This window comes from Sorex araneus, chromosome 11 (assembly GCF_027595985.1).
Source record: "Sorex araneus isolate mSorAra2 chromosome 11, mSorAra2.pri, whole genome shotgun sequence".
In the NCBI taxonomy this organism is placed as follows: Eukaryota; Metazoa; Chordata; class Mammalia; order Eulipotyphla; family Soricidae; genus Sorex; species Sorex araneus.
The window spans coordinates 53,806,922-53,827,775 of record NC_073312.1 but is presented as its reverse complement, the minus strand read 5'-3'; the positions used below and the strand labels follow the sequence as shown (position 1 = coordinate 53,827,775).

The 20,854-nt window shown below is 36.8% G+C and overlaps 1 protein-coding gene across 2 annotated transcripts in view; it reads right to left on the bottom strand.

Annotated features, from left to right (window-relative positions):
* The window catches only part of PRKG1 (protein kinase cGMP-dependent 1), a 1,291,607-nt gene that overhangs the window by 349,754 nt on the left and 920,999 nt on the right, over window positions 1–20,854 (bottom strand). For both annotated transcript variants that reach the window (XM_004607509.2, XM_004607508.2), the window contains exon 5: window positions 4,419–4,482. In XM_004607509.2, coding sequence (XP_004607566.1) covers window positions 4,419–4,482 — 64 coding nt within the window. The remainder of the gene's footprint in view (window positions 1–4,418; window positions 4,483–20,854) is intronic.

Below are 20,854 nucleotides of genomic sequence, written 5' to 3'. Positions count from 1 at the left end.
GTCAGAGAATGAAAGGGGATCTTGAGACAATGGTGGAGGGCTGCTGACATTGGTGGTAGGTAGGGAGACGAAATGTTATATGTCTGAAGCTCTTATTAACCACATTATAAATCATGGTACCTGAAACAAATTGGAAAAACAAAACAAAACAAAAATAAAGTTTCCCTTTTAAAAACAATCTGGGATTCTTTCATCTTGCAAATTATTTGTAGAAAGACAGTTCAATTATTTTGCAAGCACAGTTCCCTTTAATGTTATGTGACATTGGTCTTGCTTTCTTCTTTTAAATTTGTTTTATTTTATCTGATACATAATTTAATATAATTTCTTGTGTTATCATTAAACTTCATTTGAATATTTTCATGCATTGGGTAGCATATTCATATGCCTACTTCATATTTTGTCTGCTTACTTCATTTTCATGTCTTCAAGATAAATGTGTGGGTACGTAATCATTAGTTTCCATTTTCAAGCAATATAGAGACTGTATAAGAGTTCATACAATCTAAACATAAATTAAGGCATCTTCTGATTAGGAAATCTGACATAAAATACTAAAATATTTCTTTGGTCAGAATTATTTATAGAACTATGGCTATTGTTTTTGCAAAACAGCAAATGCTTCCACAGCTGTGGAAAAGAAAGAAAATGATTAGAGGATTTCATGTTTGCTTACTTTATTTTTGTTTGAGAAGCCTGATTGGAGCTAGTAAATTTGCACTTTGGTTGTTTGTTTTTTTGAAAAAAAGAAAAAGTCCACCAGAGAGTTCAATATATTTGAGAGAAAAGCAAGATACCAAATATGAAGAAAAGCAGGTTTATATTTATAGAGACTACAAGTACAGGGTCAGTGCAGTCAGAAAAAAAATCAGCCATTATTTCTTCTCATGAAATTTTTATAGCTGAACACAGAAATCCAAAGTGCCTTCTGCTTCACATTTGTTCTCATAAAAATTGGGGGAAACTAATAATTCATAGGAAATCTTACTTTAATAAGTCTCTAAGAATTTATGTATGTAAGTCTTTGAAATTCTATAGATCATCGAATTATTTGTACAGTTAGTACCCAGAGGCAAAAACACGTTTAGTATGTTTAGAGTTCACTCCATCATGCAAAAATTTATCAACCTCATGAGAAAAAAATGCATTGAACTTCTAATCTCTCACTAGCTCTTGCTCTATCCTGACTACTCTCATATATATATATGAGATATATATATATATATAAAAATCCAGATCTAATTAAATCCAATTCTTTTCCTACTTTGAATGGGAGAGTCCATATATAAACGGGGTAGATGAAAAATACAAACCAAACAGGATAGTTAATAAGACGAACAATTCCCTCAGCTTGACTAAGTTCTAAGCTGGTCTCTCTCCTGGTCTCTTGAGTTCCATTTCCTTGGGTAGAAGAAAATGGTCTGCTCACTGCTCCTCATTATACTGCTCTTTAATTCAGTAAAATATTTGTACAATATATTTTTTTCTACAGTTTAGCCCCGAATTTGAAACTCCTCCAACCTCTCATTCCATCTGAATTGAGTTTGATCTTTGCAGGTATCGAGAACTGGTCTACCCAAGGTGGGCCACATGGGCTTGCAGATTATATCAGATGAAGGTCAACTGAGACCTTGAAGGCAAGAAAAATTTTAACTGCTCCCTCAATGAGAGTGAGAATTGAAAACTAGGGGTCTGTTCCAGGATTACAACTGTCTGCAGAAATCATCTTTTTAGAAGAGAAGCCTATCTACACAGAAGGGTAAACACGAAATTATGAAGCATCTGGTCTTCTCATCATGCAAGTCCCTTTCTGTTGTCCTTGAAACCTATCCCATTACTTTAGCTTATGAGACATAAAGCCTCACTTCCCTCCACTAAAACTGGAATCCTCACTCTGGCAGTGTCCCCAGCCATAGGTATTTAAATTAATCTTTTTCTCTGACTAATCTTTCTAATAAGCATCCCATCCACTCACCTATGTAATTGTCCTTGCATTATCTGCTGTCCCTATTTCTATAGTGCCACAGAGCCTGTCTTCTGGCTTACTCAAGACTGCCTTACATACTCAAGACTGTATGTAAACCTCCTCTTTATCCCATGGCATTCTTTGTATGACAGCCATTTCCTCTTTCCTTTCCCCTTCCCCCTGACTGTCCCAGGTTTCCCTGTACCTTTTCAAAAAAAAAAAAATCTTTGTAGTCTTTTACATGAAAAACTTTCTTCTCCTAGAGTTTAAAGTCCAAACTCCTTTTAGATTTTTCTCTTCACAGGCTATTACAGTACGAAATCTCTTTAAGTTGAAATATTAAAGATCGATGATCAACTTTTTTCTATTGCTTTTTTAAATCCTTCTTTTTTAAAATTCATTTATTTTTTCTCTTTGCTCTCTCTGTTCCATTCTCCAACATAAGTTCATTCAGATGTATCTCATATGTAATATTTGCTTATAATGACTCAACAAAGTAGCCTTTTGTGTAATATACTCTTATGTGATATTATTATGCATAATAATATTTCATTAGCAATGTTCATCTTTTGTTTTGCCTCACATTTCCCTCTCAGCACTTTCATTATTAAGATCCATTTGTGCTATTATTATAATTGGTGGTTGCTACCCTCTGTGGAGTTCTACCTAGTATTTTTATACAGGGAGCTCCTCCAAATAACATCCTGGTGGCCACTAATCCCTGGTACAAAAGTGACACTATAATAAATTATGACACTATAATAAAGTACTCCCCTCTGCCAAAACCTCTTAGCTCATTTCTCCACAATCTGTAGCACCTACTCCAACATTAACTCTTAGTCTGCCCCATTTCAAAGGAATACAATTTCATCTTTGTATCTCAAAGAACCATTGAAGTCATCCTTCACTTCTTTCCTCTCATGTCATATATCTACTGCAAGAGAAAAACTTTCCAGGCTCAACTTCAAAATACAGTCAGAATCTGCTTATTGATCTTCTATCACATTGAACAAAATCACCCTTATTTATCTTTTATCAAGTAAGCAGCAGGTTACTTCCCTTCACATTGTGTCATAGTACTTCTGTTAAATATATATATATATATATATGCCAAATAATTTCAAGGTTTTCCTTAGAATTGTCAATGATGATAGCCTCATGAAGTAAAACCCAAAATAAGTATAATTACTTAAGTGATTCTATAAGCTCTGACTGCTTTGTAACACTCTACCCACATCTACCACTGATCCTTTATTCCAATCTTGCCTCAAAGATCAACCAGATACAGCTGGAATTCCTCAGACAGACTATTTTTTGGAACATTTATATTGACTATTTCTTTGGCTCTAACACTTCAGCTTTTAAATCAATTGAAAACTCTAGCTAAAAATTCTCATATCTAAATTCTATATAGTTTTCTACACTGCTTAAATTCTACCCTTTAAACAGTTATCTCTAATGCACACACCATATGCTTTTTAAAACTATGCAGCAGGGGCCGGAGCGATAGCACAGCAGGTAGGGCATTTGCCTTGCACATGGCCGACCTGGGTTCGATTCCCAGCATCCCATATGGTCCCCTGAGTACCACCAGGAGTAATTCCTGAATGCAGAGCCAGGAGTAACCTCTGTGCATCACCGGGTGTGACCCAAAAAGCAAAAAAAAAAAATGCAGTTTACTATCGACTTCCTCATATTCCTACCCACTTCAAATAGCATAAGCATATTTTTGTTCTGCTTTAATTTTTCACTGCTGCATGTCTAGGGCCCATGAGAACCTACAATGTAATAGCCATCCAGTAAATAATTGCATAGCAAACAATCAATATGAAGTCTCATTCTTAGCATCCTGAAGAGCAATAAGGGGATTTATAGGCAAGAAAGGTTCATGTGGAGTTTCACATTCCTGAATCACCCATTATCTCAAGACTGACCATTTGCATCTCATTTCACTTCTATTTACCCAATTATTTAGTATTTTGGAATGTACCTTGAAATTAAAAGGCTACAATTATGTATTATATGCAGACTATTCTCTCCTTCAGATTCATAGTTTTATGAAAAAAAGAATAGTTAAAGGCATAAAATTATGTGCATAAGGTCACTGCCTATAAAATATACCAGAAGTACTCTTTTCCAATATAAATTTGCTAATCTGAAGTTTACAAGAGGCAACTACTACAATTCTTCTTTACCCTGACTAGGAGAACTATGTCATCTCCCATTCTTGTAACATATTTACTGCAAGTCTTCCTCCCTCTGTAAAGTTGATTTGCACATTTCTGTGTACAAATGTCAGATCTGCTGAGCCACTTTTTATTTGAATCCAAATATATAGCTCATCCCAGAGCTTAAAAATATTTAAAAGGTCTCTATAGTTTGTGATTCATCATCACACAGCTGTGATGGGCTGGGTCCCATCTCAAAAAGTTCAAGGGCTATAAACAATTACCTCTTCAAGGACGTCAGCAAGTTTACTGAGGATCTCTTCAGGAAGGCTCTGGAATGTTGGAACACTGAAAAACAAAACAGAGAATGATGCTGAAGGCATGAACAGCAATTTTTTTCATTCAGCAATATGTCTGAATGAAAATGCAAAAGCATTTCATGACAAAGGATCTGCAGATGGGATTCAAAGCAGTAACTTAAGCATGATTAGATAACTTAAATAAAGGTGGGTAGGAGGTCTTTTTTCCTGATCTCAAAAAGAATTTGGAAGACCAGAAAACTTGACCACATGCTTTGCATGTAGGAGACCTAGGTTCAGTCCCTAGTAACACAGGGTCTTCTGAACACTGCCAAGAATGACCTCTGAGCATAGACTGGGGAGTAACTTCCAAATACCTCTGCATGCACCTCACTGCTCAAAAAAAGAAGTAAACTTAAAAAAAAGAAAAACAGAAAGAATTTTGAGTCTGGACATAAGTGAGTCCAAACCCCACTACATGCAGTTGTATAAATTTGAATGAATATTCAAATGATCAAAACTCTGTGCCACTCTGTACCCCATCTCTCAAAAAAGAGATTCTCTAGGATAAAGTGAAAAAAAAAACTGGCAGGAAAACTGTAGTTTGGGAAATATGACACTTCTCTAAGACAGTTTTCTGACTTTGATTAAACCAAGAAATACCTCGGTAGAGATGACAATTTCTTGTCTAGACAGAACTGGAAACTACACAGTGTAACACTCCCTTATACCTCAGTTAACTATCTCATTATCATACTAAAAACAATGCTATGGTAATATTTCTCAATTGTTTGCTGTACATTTTAGTATTTGGTAATAAATGTATTCCTTGCATAGTTGTCATCTATACATGCTCATTTTTTCCTCCCACATATGTATGGCTTTTTCTGTAAAACTTCTATATATGAATGATAACCCTCATACTCAGCTTTAGACCAGATACCTAGTTACTCTTCCCGAAGCTTGCTTTATAGTCTATGCCAGCCAAACAAACTCCCTCAAATAAGATGTTTCCTTGAAACCCTTATTTTTTTAATTAAACTTTGTTTTTACTTTTAGGAGTTAATTTTATTTTTTATTTATTTTTTATTGAAATCACTGTGAGATAGAGCATTACAAACCTTTTAAAAAATCTTTTATTTTTCACTGTCACTGTCATCCCTTTGCTCATCAATTTGCTCGAGTGGGCATCAGTAATCATTGTGAGACTCCTCATTACTGTTTTTGGCATATTGAATATGCCACGGGCAGCTTGTCAGACTCTGTTGTGCAGGTGAGATACTCTTGGTAGCTTGCCGGGCTCTCTTAGAGGGGTGGAGGAATTGAACCTGGGTCGGCAGCGTGCAAGGCAAATGCCCTACCTGCTGTGCTACCGCTCCATTTTTATTTTATTTAATTTTTTTAGTCACACCCACCAATGCTCAAGGGTTAGTTAGTCCTGACTGTCTGCACTCAGGAATCATTTCTGATGGGCAGGGGACCAAATGGGATGCTAGGGATTGAGCCTGAGTTGGCCACATGCAAGGAAAACACCCGACCTGGAGTGTACTGGCACTCCAGCCTTTTATTAAATTTTCGCTGTGAATTTTGGATGATAGATGACTCAGCTGTACTGGGGGTGGGAGGCTATTAACTTTTCAGCAGATTCCTCCAGTTTCACCTCCAGTCATTCTCCACTAGCTTACCCAGACATGCCAGACTATAAAGCAGACACACACCTTTCTACAGGTCATCTCCTACCCCACCAACTTCATCTTGAGAAATAGTCATTTCTGAAAGAATTCATTTGACCATGTTGGAAAACTTCCTATCTTTCCAGCTTTCTCCCCAACTTGGACAAGTTGAGAGTATTTTCACCTCATAATACAATTCCAATTAGAGAATCAGATATTTGTTCTTATGTTTCTTCCCTGCTAGAACTAAAATGCTACATAAATAAAAAACATTTCTGTGTTGTCCGATCCCTGTGTTCTTGGTGATTTACAAGTAACAGCTCCATAGCATGTATAGGATGAAAGCATGAGAACAAGAAATGAGCAATATTTCCTAGGGCAAATATAAGGCTCAGATCACACAGCGTGAAGAAAGGCTCATGGTAGATACTGAAAATGTTCATTGTCTCTTTGTTATTCTCTTATCACCTCCACTGGGGGAAAAATGAACAAAATTGAACAAAAACTAACAAAGCGCACGTGAAATAATTACTTCAAAATTAAAAATAATCATAAATCATTCTTAACAACACATCTCACAATGGAATAGAGGCAGGTGGGGGTTGGGGGGTGGCTTGGAGGGGTAGGAAGGAAACTGGGGACACTGGTCCTGGGAAGCTATACTGGTAGAGGGATGGGTGTTTGAACACTAACTGAAACACAATCATGCACAGTTTTGAAATGCTCTATCTCACGGAGATTCAATTAAGAAAAATTTATAGCCTAAAATAAACAAATAAATTTTCTTTTGATTATTTCTCAAACTCAAATAGAGTAAAAAACAAATGAGAGCACATATATTTACATGCTTAATATCTGAGCCAGAAAAGAATTTTGACTTGGTAAAAATGATAAAATGATACAAAAAGGACATGCCCTACTCTTTTGATACAAGCATAGAAAATTCATTGTCAATTTGTCATTCTGATCCTCATTAGCGAAGTCTATTGATAACATCCCAAGGATTTGCAGAAGTGTAACAGTTCACCAAAACCATGTTACACAGCATTACCACTGTGGGTTTTGGCCATATGGGTTTTAATATCTAGAAGATCATCTATTTCAGCAGGTGGACGAGCTATATTATAATGTGACAGAAAAAGCTATTTCTATGAACTATGCAGATTTAAATACCTACTCCTTCCTTGTTTTAATGAGCTATATTTCCATTGCTTCTGAATAAAAATAATGAGAATACTTCTATCCCAGTGGGTATTTGTAGAACACACATAGTGTAAGTGAATTTTGTTCATTTTAATATAATTGGCTCCTTTCTCTAGGCAGGCCTATTACTTCTCTCCCTTACTCTATTTCAATTTACGCTATGTCATTGTCAACCCATATCATAGTATTTTCATTTTTAACAGTTTTATTCATGCATAGGTAAAAATATTTGCTTGATCACATAACCCACTAAGTGAAAACAGAAACATTAATCATGGGAGAGCATAAAAAACCTTAAAAAATTTTTACTTTCAAATAAATTTGAAGTTTTATTGTGATAGTATTGACAAAATTATACAATATATTCTGTGTTCATTACAATATATATGATGAAAGAAATATTATGATTTAGTTAACATATTCATAGCCTTATCTTTTATTTTTTGCTGAGACCATTTATGTTCTATATTTCAGGTATGCGATAGTCCCCATGTTTTATACAAATCCTCAGATCTTCCTCATCATAGAGTTATAAGCTTATACCCTCTTATCAAACTCTCCTTGTCCCATGTCTTCAAGTCCCTCAATCAGGGAAAACATTTCTCTACTTTTTCTAGGAGTTTAGACTTTTTACTAGGATGATACATATAAGACCATGCCACTTTTTCCCTTTTCTATTACACATAGAATAATGACCATCTATAATGCTAGAAAAGGGGGAAATTCTCTTCATCCTCATGACTGAATGTATTTGTGTCATAATCTTTTCTTATTTTAAATACCACAAAACATTTTGCAGCAGATATTAAAAACTGGAGTCATTTAACAGAAAAATAAGAGGTCTAATTTTATAAATTTCTTTGAAAATTTTGTAGCCAGCTTTAAAACACATAAATCTCTACTTTCTAAACACCAGAAAAGTTCTCTCATGTGATTAATTTGCTCTCTCAAGCTGTCTACTGATAGCTTGCACACCCGAAAGAATTGAGAATACTCATTTTAAGTTCTACCTATTAAAAATGCTAGTTTCATTTTTCCAAATAGATCAAAAAGACATTTAAACTTAGATGCTTCTAAAATATAATTGAACAAAAAGTTTTCTATAATTTGGGGCTTGCTCTTCAAGCCCATGTTCACCTTTGAACACATATCTCGCTTGCTTATTTCAATGTTTCTTTGCTTGCCTGGAGAAACCTGCATTCTCTCTCAAACATGTACTTCTTCCTCTCTCACCCCACACATTTCTCAGTAAGTTTCAGTAAAACCTGTCTTGTTTTACAAAAAGAAAATAAGTTTTCTACCATTTGGAAATCCTAATGCAAATAATTATAAGACAAACTCGCAGAAAATATTTAAACAGTAAAGAAAAACATTTTCATTTATGTAATAAAAATTTATTATAACAATTTGCATACTAATTACAAGTAATTCTTACAGGCCTATTAAAATGGGCTGGTCCCCTAAGGATTTGCAATAGGCCTGAAGTCAAAGAACACAGTTGCATGCAATAGAGATGATTTAAAGCACAGAGCTTTTCCATTACATTTTCTAATTGAATGAATAACTTAGAATTTGTAAAAAAGAATAATAGAAGATGAGATTGTGGTATTTTCTGCTTGCTAGGCACTGAGCTAAGGATTTTACAGATTTACAACCACCTTTTCAAAGAACCCTTGTTATGTCACTCATTTCATAGTCAAGACAACTAGGAAATTGAGAATCCGCCTGTGGTTATACCACTCACTAGGGTGATGAAAACTCTTATTTGAATGACTCAGGAGCATATTCAATGATCTACACACTTTACAGTAAAAGAGTGAAAAATGTCTCCAGTAACTTTCAAAGCAATACTATATTCTTTTAATATAATGAACTAGAAAAGAGCTGATATTAATATAATTTAGTGATTTAATTTATAAATCAAACTTTATTATTAAAAATGTATAGTGAATAAGAGTAATTTATATCCACTCACATCCTTATCACCTAGATTTGCTACCATTAACAATGTGCCAACTTTACCTACTTTTTTTATCAAATCACTGTGAGATACAATTAATGTTTTCCTGTTTGAGTTTCAATCACACAATGATCAAATACCCATCCCTCCACCAGTGCACATTCTCCATCACCAATGTCCCCAGTATACCCTCCTTTTCTAACCCCACCCCTGCCTCGATGGCAGACAATTTCCACTGTACTCTCTCTCTCTCCTTTTGGGCATTATGGTTTGCAATACAGATACTGAAAAGTTATCACATTTTGTCCTTTATCTATTTTTAGCACACAGCTCACATCCCAAACAATTCGTCCAACCATCATTGTCTTAGTGATCCGTTCTCTATTCCAGCTGCCTTCTCTCCCAGCTCATGAGACAGGCTTCCAACTTTGGAAGCAATATTCCGGGCCCTAATATCTACTTTTTGAACCCATTTCTGTTTTTTTTTTTCTTAAATTGTCTGAAGGATACAGATACTGTGAAACTTCCCCTTACTACTTAAGTACACATGTTTTAAAAGAACATGGTCCTAAATAACTACAATACCTATATCATATACAATTTACTATAGTTCCATAAAAACAATCTTACTTGTTTTTCAAGAGTTTTCACCACTTTGCTTTTTTTCCTAATGGGGAAAAATTAAAAGCCTCCCCTCTAGGATCGGGCACAAGACAAGGTTGTCTGCTTTTGCCACTCCTATTCAATATAGTACTGGAAGTACTGGCCATAGCAGTTAGGCAAGAGAGAGATATCAAGGATATACAGATAGGAAAGAAAGAGGTCAAGCTATCACTATATGCAGACTATATGATACTATACTTAGAAAACCCTAAAGACTCTAGAGAAAAGCTCCTAGAAACAATAGCTCTGTAAACTGGCAGGCTACGAAATCAACACCCAAACGTCCATGGCTTTATTATATACAAATAAGGAAAGAGAAGAAAGATACATTTTAAATAATCCCTTTCACAATAGTACCTCATACAATCAAGTACCTCAGAATCAGCTTACCCGAAAAGGTGAAGGCCTATACAAGGAAAATTACAAAACACTACTTCAAGGAATAAAAGAGGACACTAGGAAATGGAGACACATCCCCTGCTCTTGGATAGGGAGGATTAACATTATCAAAATGGCAATACTGCCCAAAGCACTATACAAATCTAATGCGGTCCATTCAGGATACCCATAACATTTTTCAAAGAAATAGACAAAACACTCCTGAAATTCATATGGAACAATAACCCCCCATGAATAGCTAAAGTAATCCTTGGGAAAAAGATGGATGGCACAACCTATCTCAACTTTCAAACTGTACTACAAAGCAGTAGCAATTAAAACAGCATGGTATTGGGCTAGAAACAGACACTCAGACAATGGAACAGAGTTGAATATTCTGTTATAGGCTCCCAAATATATGACCACTTAATCTTTGACAAAGGGACAAGAAATGTAAAGTGGAACAAGGAAAGCCTCTTTAACAAGTGGTGCTTGGAAAACTGGATAGCTACCTGCAAAATAATGAACTCTGACCTCTGTTTATGCCAGGCACAAAGGTCAGATCAAAGTGGATTAAAGACCTCAATATCAGACCTGAATATATAAGGTACATGGAGGAAAATGTAGGCAGACCCTCCATGACATTGAAGCTAAAAGCATCTTCAAGAATGAAACACCACTGACCTAGCAAGTGGAAACAAACAACCAAATGGGACTACATTAAACTAAGAAGCTTATGCACCTCAAAAGAAACAGTGACAAAAATACAAAGAGAGCCCACAGAATGGGAAAAAATTTTTACCCAATACCCATCTGATAAAGGATTAATATCCAGTATATACAAGACACTAGTAGAACTACACAAGAAATAAACCTTTCCCCAAAGTATACATAGAGAACAATTTGTTCTAGGTTTACCGTTCTCCCAAAAGCATAACTATTGTGTAACATCCTAGGAGAAGATTTTATTGTCCATTGCAGCACCCATTAGTCTGCAGCTTATCCTTTCTTCCCTGATGTTTTTCTAAAAAAAATTATAAGTTTTGTGACCAAAAATGTTTGTAAATACAAAGGCTGTTTTGAGAACATGAGTCCATCTTCCAATCTGCAGGTTTGTGGGGAATAAAGGCCTTCCTGGACATTGTTTCTTGATTGACTGACCTTAGAGTAGCAGTGGAACCAAATCTTCATGGTTAGATTTGTAGTAAGTATCTACAAGTCTGTTAAATCATTCCTATTCTTCAGAGTAGATCATTGATCTTGAAATAGAAGATAGGGATATTCCTACTCTCAGGACCCAGCTGTTAATTCATATATAAACTCACTGAAAATTATAAAAAAGACATATCAGAGCTTTCTGATTCAGGAATTACAACAATAGAGGCAAAAACCCTTCAGAGACACTGTAATATTAAATTAAAAAACAATCTTTCTTTCCATCAGTATCATGGACAATTTATCTTGTTCTAAATAAAGTAAATGTTTTTTGACATTATGCAAACTATGATATCAGTGAGTCCAATCATCCAGGTTTCAAGGTAAAGAAAGGAGTTTTCAAATGTAGACAGAATGAGTTTTAAAAAAATTGGCACCAATTTTCAGAGTAGTAAGAATAAGTTAGTACAGAATCTTACAGGGTGAATCACCTACTATCACAGTTATAGAAGCCCTCGTAATAGCTGAGAGACAAAACCTCCTAGAGTCGACTTTGCTGAATATCTGCTGGATAAAGTCAGTGAAGGAAATCATTGCATTTCCTCTAAAGCAAAATATAGTACCTTGCCGAATTAAAGATTAAGCTGTAAACACAGAGTTATCTTCTCTGCAGATTTGAAAATGGCTTTGCTAAAAGAATGATCTACACTTATGTTAGTCTTATCTTTTGTATATGTTATTAGAATCAAATTTTTATAGGAATACTTTGGCAACAAAAACAAGGGGTACGAGTGCTGCTCAATACAGAATAACTTTGCAAATTACATGGTACACCTAGGAGAAACTATGGTGACATTTGATCGGTGGTGCAAAATCAGTGGGAGCCCCTCAACACAATAAAAGCAGCAATACTAAACAGTATTAAATGTTGTGAATTTAATAATCACCATGTTCAAATGAAAGTAATTAAATAAAATTAATTTTATGCTATGGCACTGTCACTGTCACCCCGTTGCCCATCGATTTGTTCGAGTGAGCACCAGTAACGTTTCTCATTGTGAGGGTTATTGTTACTGTTTTTGGCATATCCAACATGCCACGGGTAGCTTGCCAGGCTCTGCCATGCGGGTGCAATACTCTTGGTAGCTTGCTGGGCTCTCCCAGAGGGGAGCAGAGAAATCAAACATGGGTCAGCCGCATGAAAGGCAAACGCCCTACCACTGTGCTATTGCTCCAGTCCATTCCTCATTATACTGTAGGTAAAAGCAACAATGACAACAAAAGCCCTCCTGCTTCATACTGTAACGTAATGGTTGTTTATTAATGGAAAAGCCCTAGAACAGCTGGGGGAGCGGAACTCAGTTACCCATGTTTCTGCATTCATATTTGACACTAATCAGCAAACTGATTATTCAGACTTGATCATCTGGCACACAGTTAAGGTTGTGATACTTAGAAGGAAAAGAGGGGGGTGGGATAGGAGGGTAGTGCTGAAGTGCTTTGACACATATTCTTTCAGAAATATCTTCACACATGCTCTCAGAAGTCATACGACCTAGCCATAGTGCTCTTCATTTTAATTTTTCAGTTCTGCTGTTTGCCAGAGGTCACACCCCTTTATGCTTTGCACACACACATAGGTGTGGTATCTGTCAGACCTTCTTTGTGGCACCAGGAATTGTACAGAGCAGAACTGCCAGGTCGCATGGCAGAGCTTCCGGAATCACACTGAGCATAGGTGGAGCATTAGAGATTTGAGTTCATGACACAGATTCTGAAAGCAGAACCTAAGCCCCTGCATGGTTCCTGCAGGTCTAATACTAATTATGTGGGGATAGCATGTGTACATTAGCTTTTTTTGTTCTTCCACGAGAAATCAGCTCTGCATCAAGGTTTTTTTTTTTGCTTCTTTGGGTCACACCGGCAATGCACAGGAGTTACTCCTGACTCTACACTTAAGGACCACTCCTGGCGGTGCTCAGGGGACCATATGGATGCTGGGAATCAAACCCAGTTGGCTGCATGCAAGGCAAATGCCCTACCCTCTGTGCCATCGCTCCAGCCCTCTGTATCAATTTAATATCAAGGATATTGACAGGGGAACCCAGGGCGGGTGCCTCAATGGCAAAGGATCCTGATTTGCAAGCATGAGGCTATGAGCTCCGTCCCAGGTTTCACCTGAATAAACCCAGCACATTCTTGTGACTCTACTCCCTGGGATCCCTGGCACCACAGAGCATGATCTCCCGGTGGTTTGCAGTTAGGTATGTGTGTGCTGCAACTAATATATGTGTAAGCATCCTGGTATGAAGCAGCCCCTGAGCAGGTGCGTGAGCACCACAACAGGCCCCAGCAGGCAGTCAGCCAGAATACACAATTAAAGGAGTATAATTCCCAGGGAACACAGGAGCGCATTGTACAAGCAAGCACCACAACAAAATGTGCAAGCACCACAATTAGATGCGTTGTGCTCCCCAGACATTGCAACAACATGTCTTCAGGGAAGAGAAGAGCAAAAACATTTTTTAAATACAATTATTGACAGATTGGTTTCTTTCTGTGCCAATGACTTGGAACTGCTCCTCTCAACCGAATACAAGCAGAAATTTGACTTACTAAGAAATCAATTTCTACTGAAGGGTTAAAATAAGAGTTCCTCTTAAACTTTCTGCTAGCTGATCTCCCTCTTAATGAGCTTGTCCAGAGATTCTATGCAACCAAAAATCTTTTTTGTTCTTACTTGGATCATTTAACATCGAGCCTGATTGAGTTTGTTATATAATAGTCTTATAATGGTCTTTCTTCCTTGTGATCATTGTCTTTTTCAATCTCACAACATTCTTTACATATCAGGATCAGCACACCATATCATATCAGCAACATTTAGCTCTTATCACCTCATGGCCTCAACATTTCAATATTTAATACTGAATATCTTACCAGATGAGAATTAGAATCTATTTTGTGGAAAAATATTTTAGATAAAGCAAATCACCAGAGACATGAAGTAAAATATTTCTGTGTGATCAAATTTAAAGTAAAATATTTCTGTGTGATCAGATTTAAAGGTCTTTACCCTAGAACATAAGCATACATCACTTTACAGTGAAAGAACTAGATTGACTTAGGCTCTGCTACTAATTATCGGGCCTGCCTTAAGCAAGTAATTGAACTTCCCTAGGTCTCAGCCTTCTTCACTGTATCACTGTCATCCTGTTGCTCATCAATTTGTTCGAGTGGGCACCAGTAACGTCTCTCATTGAGAGACTAATTGTTACACATGGGTAGCTTGCCAGGCTCTGCCATGTGGGCTCGATACTCTCGGTAGCTTGCCAGGCTCTCCGAGAGGGGTGGAGGAATCGAATTCAGGTCGGCCACGTGAAAGGCGAACGCCCAACCTCTGTGCTATCACTCTCAGCCTTCTTAAAAAAAAATAAAGACAATATCCTGTGTTGTACAATATTGTTTGTCACAAAGCATTTGGTTGCTGTTGGAATTTGGTAAGTATTCAATTACCATGAACAGTCACTCCAATGTTTTAAAATTTGTTCTTATTGTTCAACAATCAAAAGTTAGGGAGATGGCATGATGTTTCAGAGTTCATGCTTGTCACAACCAAGTTCTTGAGTTTAATACCCAGTGCCATATTCCACACCTCAGAAGGTATGGCCCTGGCAGATCCTGAACAAAACTGGGTTGCCCCTGGTTGTTCCCAGCAACATGGGGCCTGAACTCTGCAATACTAAGCACAAAACATTCAGACCTACACTGCTGGGTCAAGTATGAAAAAGAATGAACTTGAGCCCCGTGCCACGGGTGCCATAGGAAACACCAACATTCTAATAGAGCAGAGAAATCCCAGTGTAGACTAAACATTGGAGATAATTCAATTTCTAAAAATGAAGAAATGATTACAGTTGATTTGGAGTAGCCACTCTTCTTCCGTTGCAGATATTTGAACTCTGGAGACATAGCATGCTCAGATGGTGACGAGTTAAATCTCTAACCTCCTGGCTATCGAGGTCACAGAGAACCCTGAATGGTCAATGTTGTCTGTGTGATACCCACAGAAGAGAAAGGCCAAGCTGGCACCCTTATGCTTATAGTCAATCTCCCCTGGAAAGTTACGAATAAAAATTCACTCTTGGAGAAATAACTTAAGTCAATTTATCTTTTGATTCAGTCACTCTGTTATCTTTTTTCATTTTTTTGTTAAGAAGGGTGGAGTCAGAGGGATAGTACAGGGTTAAGGTACTTGCCTAGTACATGACTGACCCAAAGTTTGAACCCTGACAGCACATATGTTACTCTGAGCACTGCCAGGAGTGATCTCTGAGCACAGAGCACAGGGTCTTAGTGGTACCTCGAGTATCACCATATGTGGCCCAATTCCCTGCACAGATAATAATTTTTATGTTGTGAAGGGTATTTAGGATAGACAAGGGACTGTGTTGCAATTGTAGTTTGAAATGATCACTCCAGGTAAGAACTGAGTGTTGAAAGTAGGTAAAGGGATGCACATAATAACCTTTTAATATCTGTATTGCAAACTATAATGCCCCAAAGGAGAGAGAGAGAGAGGGAAGAAAAGTAGAAAAAAAAATGCCTGCCATAGAGGCAGGTGTGGGATGGGGTACAAGATGGAAACTGGAGACACTGGTGGTGGGAAATGAACAGTGGTGAAAGGACAGACAGGTGTTGGAAAATTATATGACTGAAACCCAATCATGAACAACTTTGTAACTGTGTATCTTACTGTGATTCAATTAAAAAAAAGAATTCTTGTGGGTTTGTTTGCGGGGGGTCATGGGGGGTATTGGGCCATAGCTCTCAGTGCTCAGGAGTTACTCCTGGCTCTGCATTTATGAATCACTCCTCGTAGGCTTGGTGGACTATATGGGATAGTGGGGTCAAACCTGGGACAGCCACATGCAAGTACCCTACCCGCATTTGCTCAGAACCCTGGCAAGAACTCTTGATAGAAACTCTTCCAAAAACATCTAATATTTACATACACACACAAAAAAAAACCTAAGATAAAGAATGAGAAAGTGTCAATTTGTTTAGAAAACAGGAAAAGGAATAAAGAGAATAAAAATGGGTCAGCAAAATATATTTGAAATAAACTGTCCTCAAAACTATCTGATATAATGAGGGCTCAAATGCACTGGGAAACCAATACTGTCATACCATCAACAATGAACACGTCCTTACTAGTGAGAGAGCTATCATTTGATCAACATGCAGTGAACAGATTAGATAAAATGACAGATTAGACAAAATAGGAAAAAAGACCTGGACATTATCCAAGGCAGAACCTGAAAATAAAATCAGAATAGTCTGGACAATGAATTTTAGACTCCTGATCTTGGATTGTAATCTAGAAAGCTCAGGGGCTAGCCACTTGGTTTCTTCAATAAACAGGTGGGAACATTTCTAATGAAAATGGTTCAGAGGGCCAGGGATAACGTATGGCTAAGGTGCTTGCCTTGCATGCAGCTGACCCTGGTCTAAACCTTGGCTCTGCAAATAGTTCCCTAAGCACTGCCACGAAAGACCCCTGAACACAGACTCAGATGTAATATCTGATTATGGGTATGGCTCAAAAACCCAACCCCGAAGAAATTAAGAAGTCAGACATAAGGGTTTTAAGAATAAACTACTGTTTTCTCTTAGGTATCCACCCCACTGAGTTCAGTCAAACACTGTCCTTCCCTCTATAAACTTTGGGCCTTCTGCTCTTTATTTTCTCTTTTATTGGGGGGGTCACACCCAGTGATAATAAGGGGTTACTCCTGGCTTTGTACTCAGGAATTACTCCTGGCAGTGGTTGGGGGACCATCTGGGATGCTGGGGAATCAAACCCGGGTCGGCTGCATGCAAGGCAAACGCCCCACCCGTTGTACGGAGCTCTCATAAGAGACCTGGCTCCCCTTATGCTCTTTTCCAGGTACATTTGTCTATATAAGTTTCCATGTCTCTTTATTCATTTCAGACATCCCGATTCAAATGATTCATTTAATGATGGCAGAAAATTTAATAATTTTTAAATAACTGGACAAAAAAATCTGTGAAACTGTTATTCATACATCTCTCATTTTCACAAGAAGTATATCATTATCAGTTCATTATCTTTCTTATCCTCCTAGCTATGAGCAGCACATGAAAAAATCGAACTTCCACTGAGTGAACCGCAGAGATTTTGTGTCCAGTATTAAAATAATAATTCTGACCTGATTATTCTCTAACAAAAGCGCTGAAACAGATCTTGCTTTATCTTCAACTTGCTGCAATAGTCACTTGTAAACAATACAAATCCTAAGAATGTTATCTTAAAACCCATCTTACAAATCTTTGCCACATTCAATGACAAATTTTCAGGTTTTATTTTTAATGCCATTTAACTCTGCAATATTCACTGGGTTTTCCAAAGCAATTACCAATCTCTCAGATTCTCATCTCAGAATGGTGACAAATTGACTTGACTCTAGATTACAAAACTAAGATTACAAAACTAAGATTACCAGAGAAGGGGGAGGGAAAATTTTGAGGCACACCAGAAGTAACACAAGCACATTTGTTGAGAGTCTTGAGCTTTTATCTGGTGGTGTAGTTTGGCAACTGCACATTAAGACCATAAACATTAACACTACTTCAAGCCTGTTACCTAAGCAACATTAAGCATTTTTAAAAGAAAAAGGAAAAAATGAACTTTGGTTATGGTCAATTGGTTTCAAACCTTAAAGCCACTAGCAAGTCATATTTAACTCATGAGAAGGCAAATAAGAATTGATGTCTTCCCAAAATATTGAATACAAAATACATGAAGCATTTTATTGAAATTATTTTAGATATGTTAAATGGAATTAAATATTTTCCCATTGCTGATCTATCATGATGAGAAAATTTTCATCCTCCCATATTTGTATTCTGTAAACAGAAACTTGTCTCCTCACAGTACCAGGTAATCACAGTTGAAGCTCTGAGATCTGCGTATGCTAGGATCATATATTATTTATCTGGTGATAGGCTTGTTTCACCTAAGAGATTTTCTTCCCTTACCTCAAACCACTAGCTCCCAAGCAGCTACTTTTCTACTTTCCATTGCTATGAATGTATTCCTTAGTTTTTGCTTTGTTGTCCTTGCTTTGGTGACAACCTAAGAGTATAATTATAAAAATCAAAATAAAAACACATATGATCTAATTTTTTTAAAGAGCATTATGGGTTCTGGACTCATTCAGATGATTTATTTTGAGATTGGTTTTGTATATAGTGTGGGAAAGTGATCTGGTTTTATGCCTTTTGTGTATAATGTAACAAATATACACAAATAATTTACAAAATTAGAAACATATACAAATATGTAACAAAGAATTATCCTTTCCCCATTATTTATGAGTATTTCTAAGATCCACTTTCTTTTCCATTGCTCTCTATATATGTTTTTATGCCAGCATAGTACTTTGAAGGCCTTATTGGCTGAAAATATTTAACACCAACTATCTTTCAGTTTAATTTTAATACTTAAGGTTTGAGGTGTGTGTGTGAGTCCCAGGTTCTATTTCCAGGCATTCCACAGTCTCGAGCAGTGCAGGGAGCACTCTAAGTACTATGTGACCACTTGCCCCCCAAAGAATACATTACTCTTGACATTGAATACATTATCATCTACGGAATCTATGGCACTTCTTCATTTTATTTAACTAAGACTTTATGCCCTTTGTAAGTGATTATAACTTTGTCTCCTACTACCCCATAAATCCCACCACTCCACTTTTTCATTCTGTTAATTTGACTGTTCCTTAATAATAGTGGTCCTGGTAAGTATGGGTTATTATCTCATTGGTGTTTTACCAGTATTTAAATTAACACATGCTTATATAAATGTATTTAAGCTCAGGGACAAAGTTTTCTGGAAAAATGGTCCATGACAAATTTCTGTCTCTATATTATCATGCTTTCAGAAAAGCAATTAATCATGTATTGTAATCATATGTTGACATGTTTATCTCTTCTCTCATCAATATATGGAATAACTGAAAGCCCAACTGTGCAATAGCTAGTAGCAAAGACTTTAGAATTAGATGAAAAGATGTTACATTTTGGTAATGCTGTTTTAAAATATACTGCTGTTATAAAATATACTAAAACTAATATAAGTTTTAGGAGAACAGATTCAAACCTGCTTATCAATATGTTAATATGCCACCCCCTTTTTCATTGTTCCCCCTCTGTTGTTTGCCCTCTCTTTTATACCCCCAGCCCCTGCTGATTCTGGTAATTTCAGTTATGCCAAAATCCAAGGTTAATTTTTCTTTTGTCTGTTTATTTGCTTCATTTTCTCACATTCCATATGTGTAAAATCATCTGGTATTTGTCTTTCTCCCTCTCATTTATTTCACTTAACATAATACATTCAACATCCCTGTATATTGTCACAAATAGCAAGACTTCAATTTTTAAAGATTATTAATATTCATTCTGTACATATGATACATCTTTATCCAATCATACATCCATGGGCACTTATGCTACTTCTATATTTTGCAGATATAATAACTGCCAGGATTGCTGCAATGAACACGACAGGGCTTTTATTCTTTCGAATTAGTGCTTCCATAGTCTTTGGATACTTAGATTTGGAATTACTGTAGAAGAATCTAAACTTAGAATCTTAATGCCTGTACCCCCTAGCTATGACACTTGGAGAGAGTCATTTAAACTCTATAAAGGTCTAGACTCAGGAACTGAAAAACAAAACCCAAATTCATGGAGCGTCTCTGAGTATTAATAAGCGCAGACCACTTAACAAGGAACCAGCCATAAGGGAAGTGCTTGAAAATAGGACCATAGTTTTATCTATACAATTTATAGCAACATAGTGTACCATATTGCAAATACTTGATTGTAGGATGACATTACTTTGTCCTTTCCCTCCTTGCCACAAGTAGCTTGTCCCGGTTTTACCCAGAGTTTAGGCTTACCCCAGTCTCACCCATCAAGGTGTTCCCGAATCTCTCCCATCCCTTTGTTTAGCTATAATCACTTCTCCATGTTCTCTTCCCCAAAACAGTTAATCCGTGGCTTTCCCTTAATCTGACTGCTAATTTGCAAGGTCAGACCTTCCTAGGATACTGAATTTATATTATATAAGTTAATATTGCCTTTCTCTTCTTCTTGTGCCTTTTGAATAATTTACTTTAAAGCTATGACTGTTTTGTATAGACACAAGAAGACAATATTATGTTTTTATAACTTGGGAATTAATTGGCCTCGAATATTCCCTCCCAGGCCTCTGCTTTCTCCACTTAAGCCTCAGTTGCCCTCAGTTCCTAGCACCCCAAAGTAGGGTCCCCGACGTGGGACAGGAAGGATCCAGGGCAAGC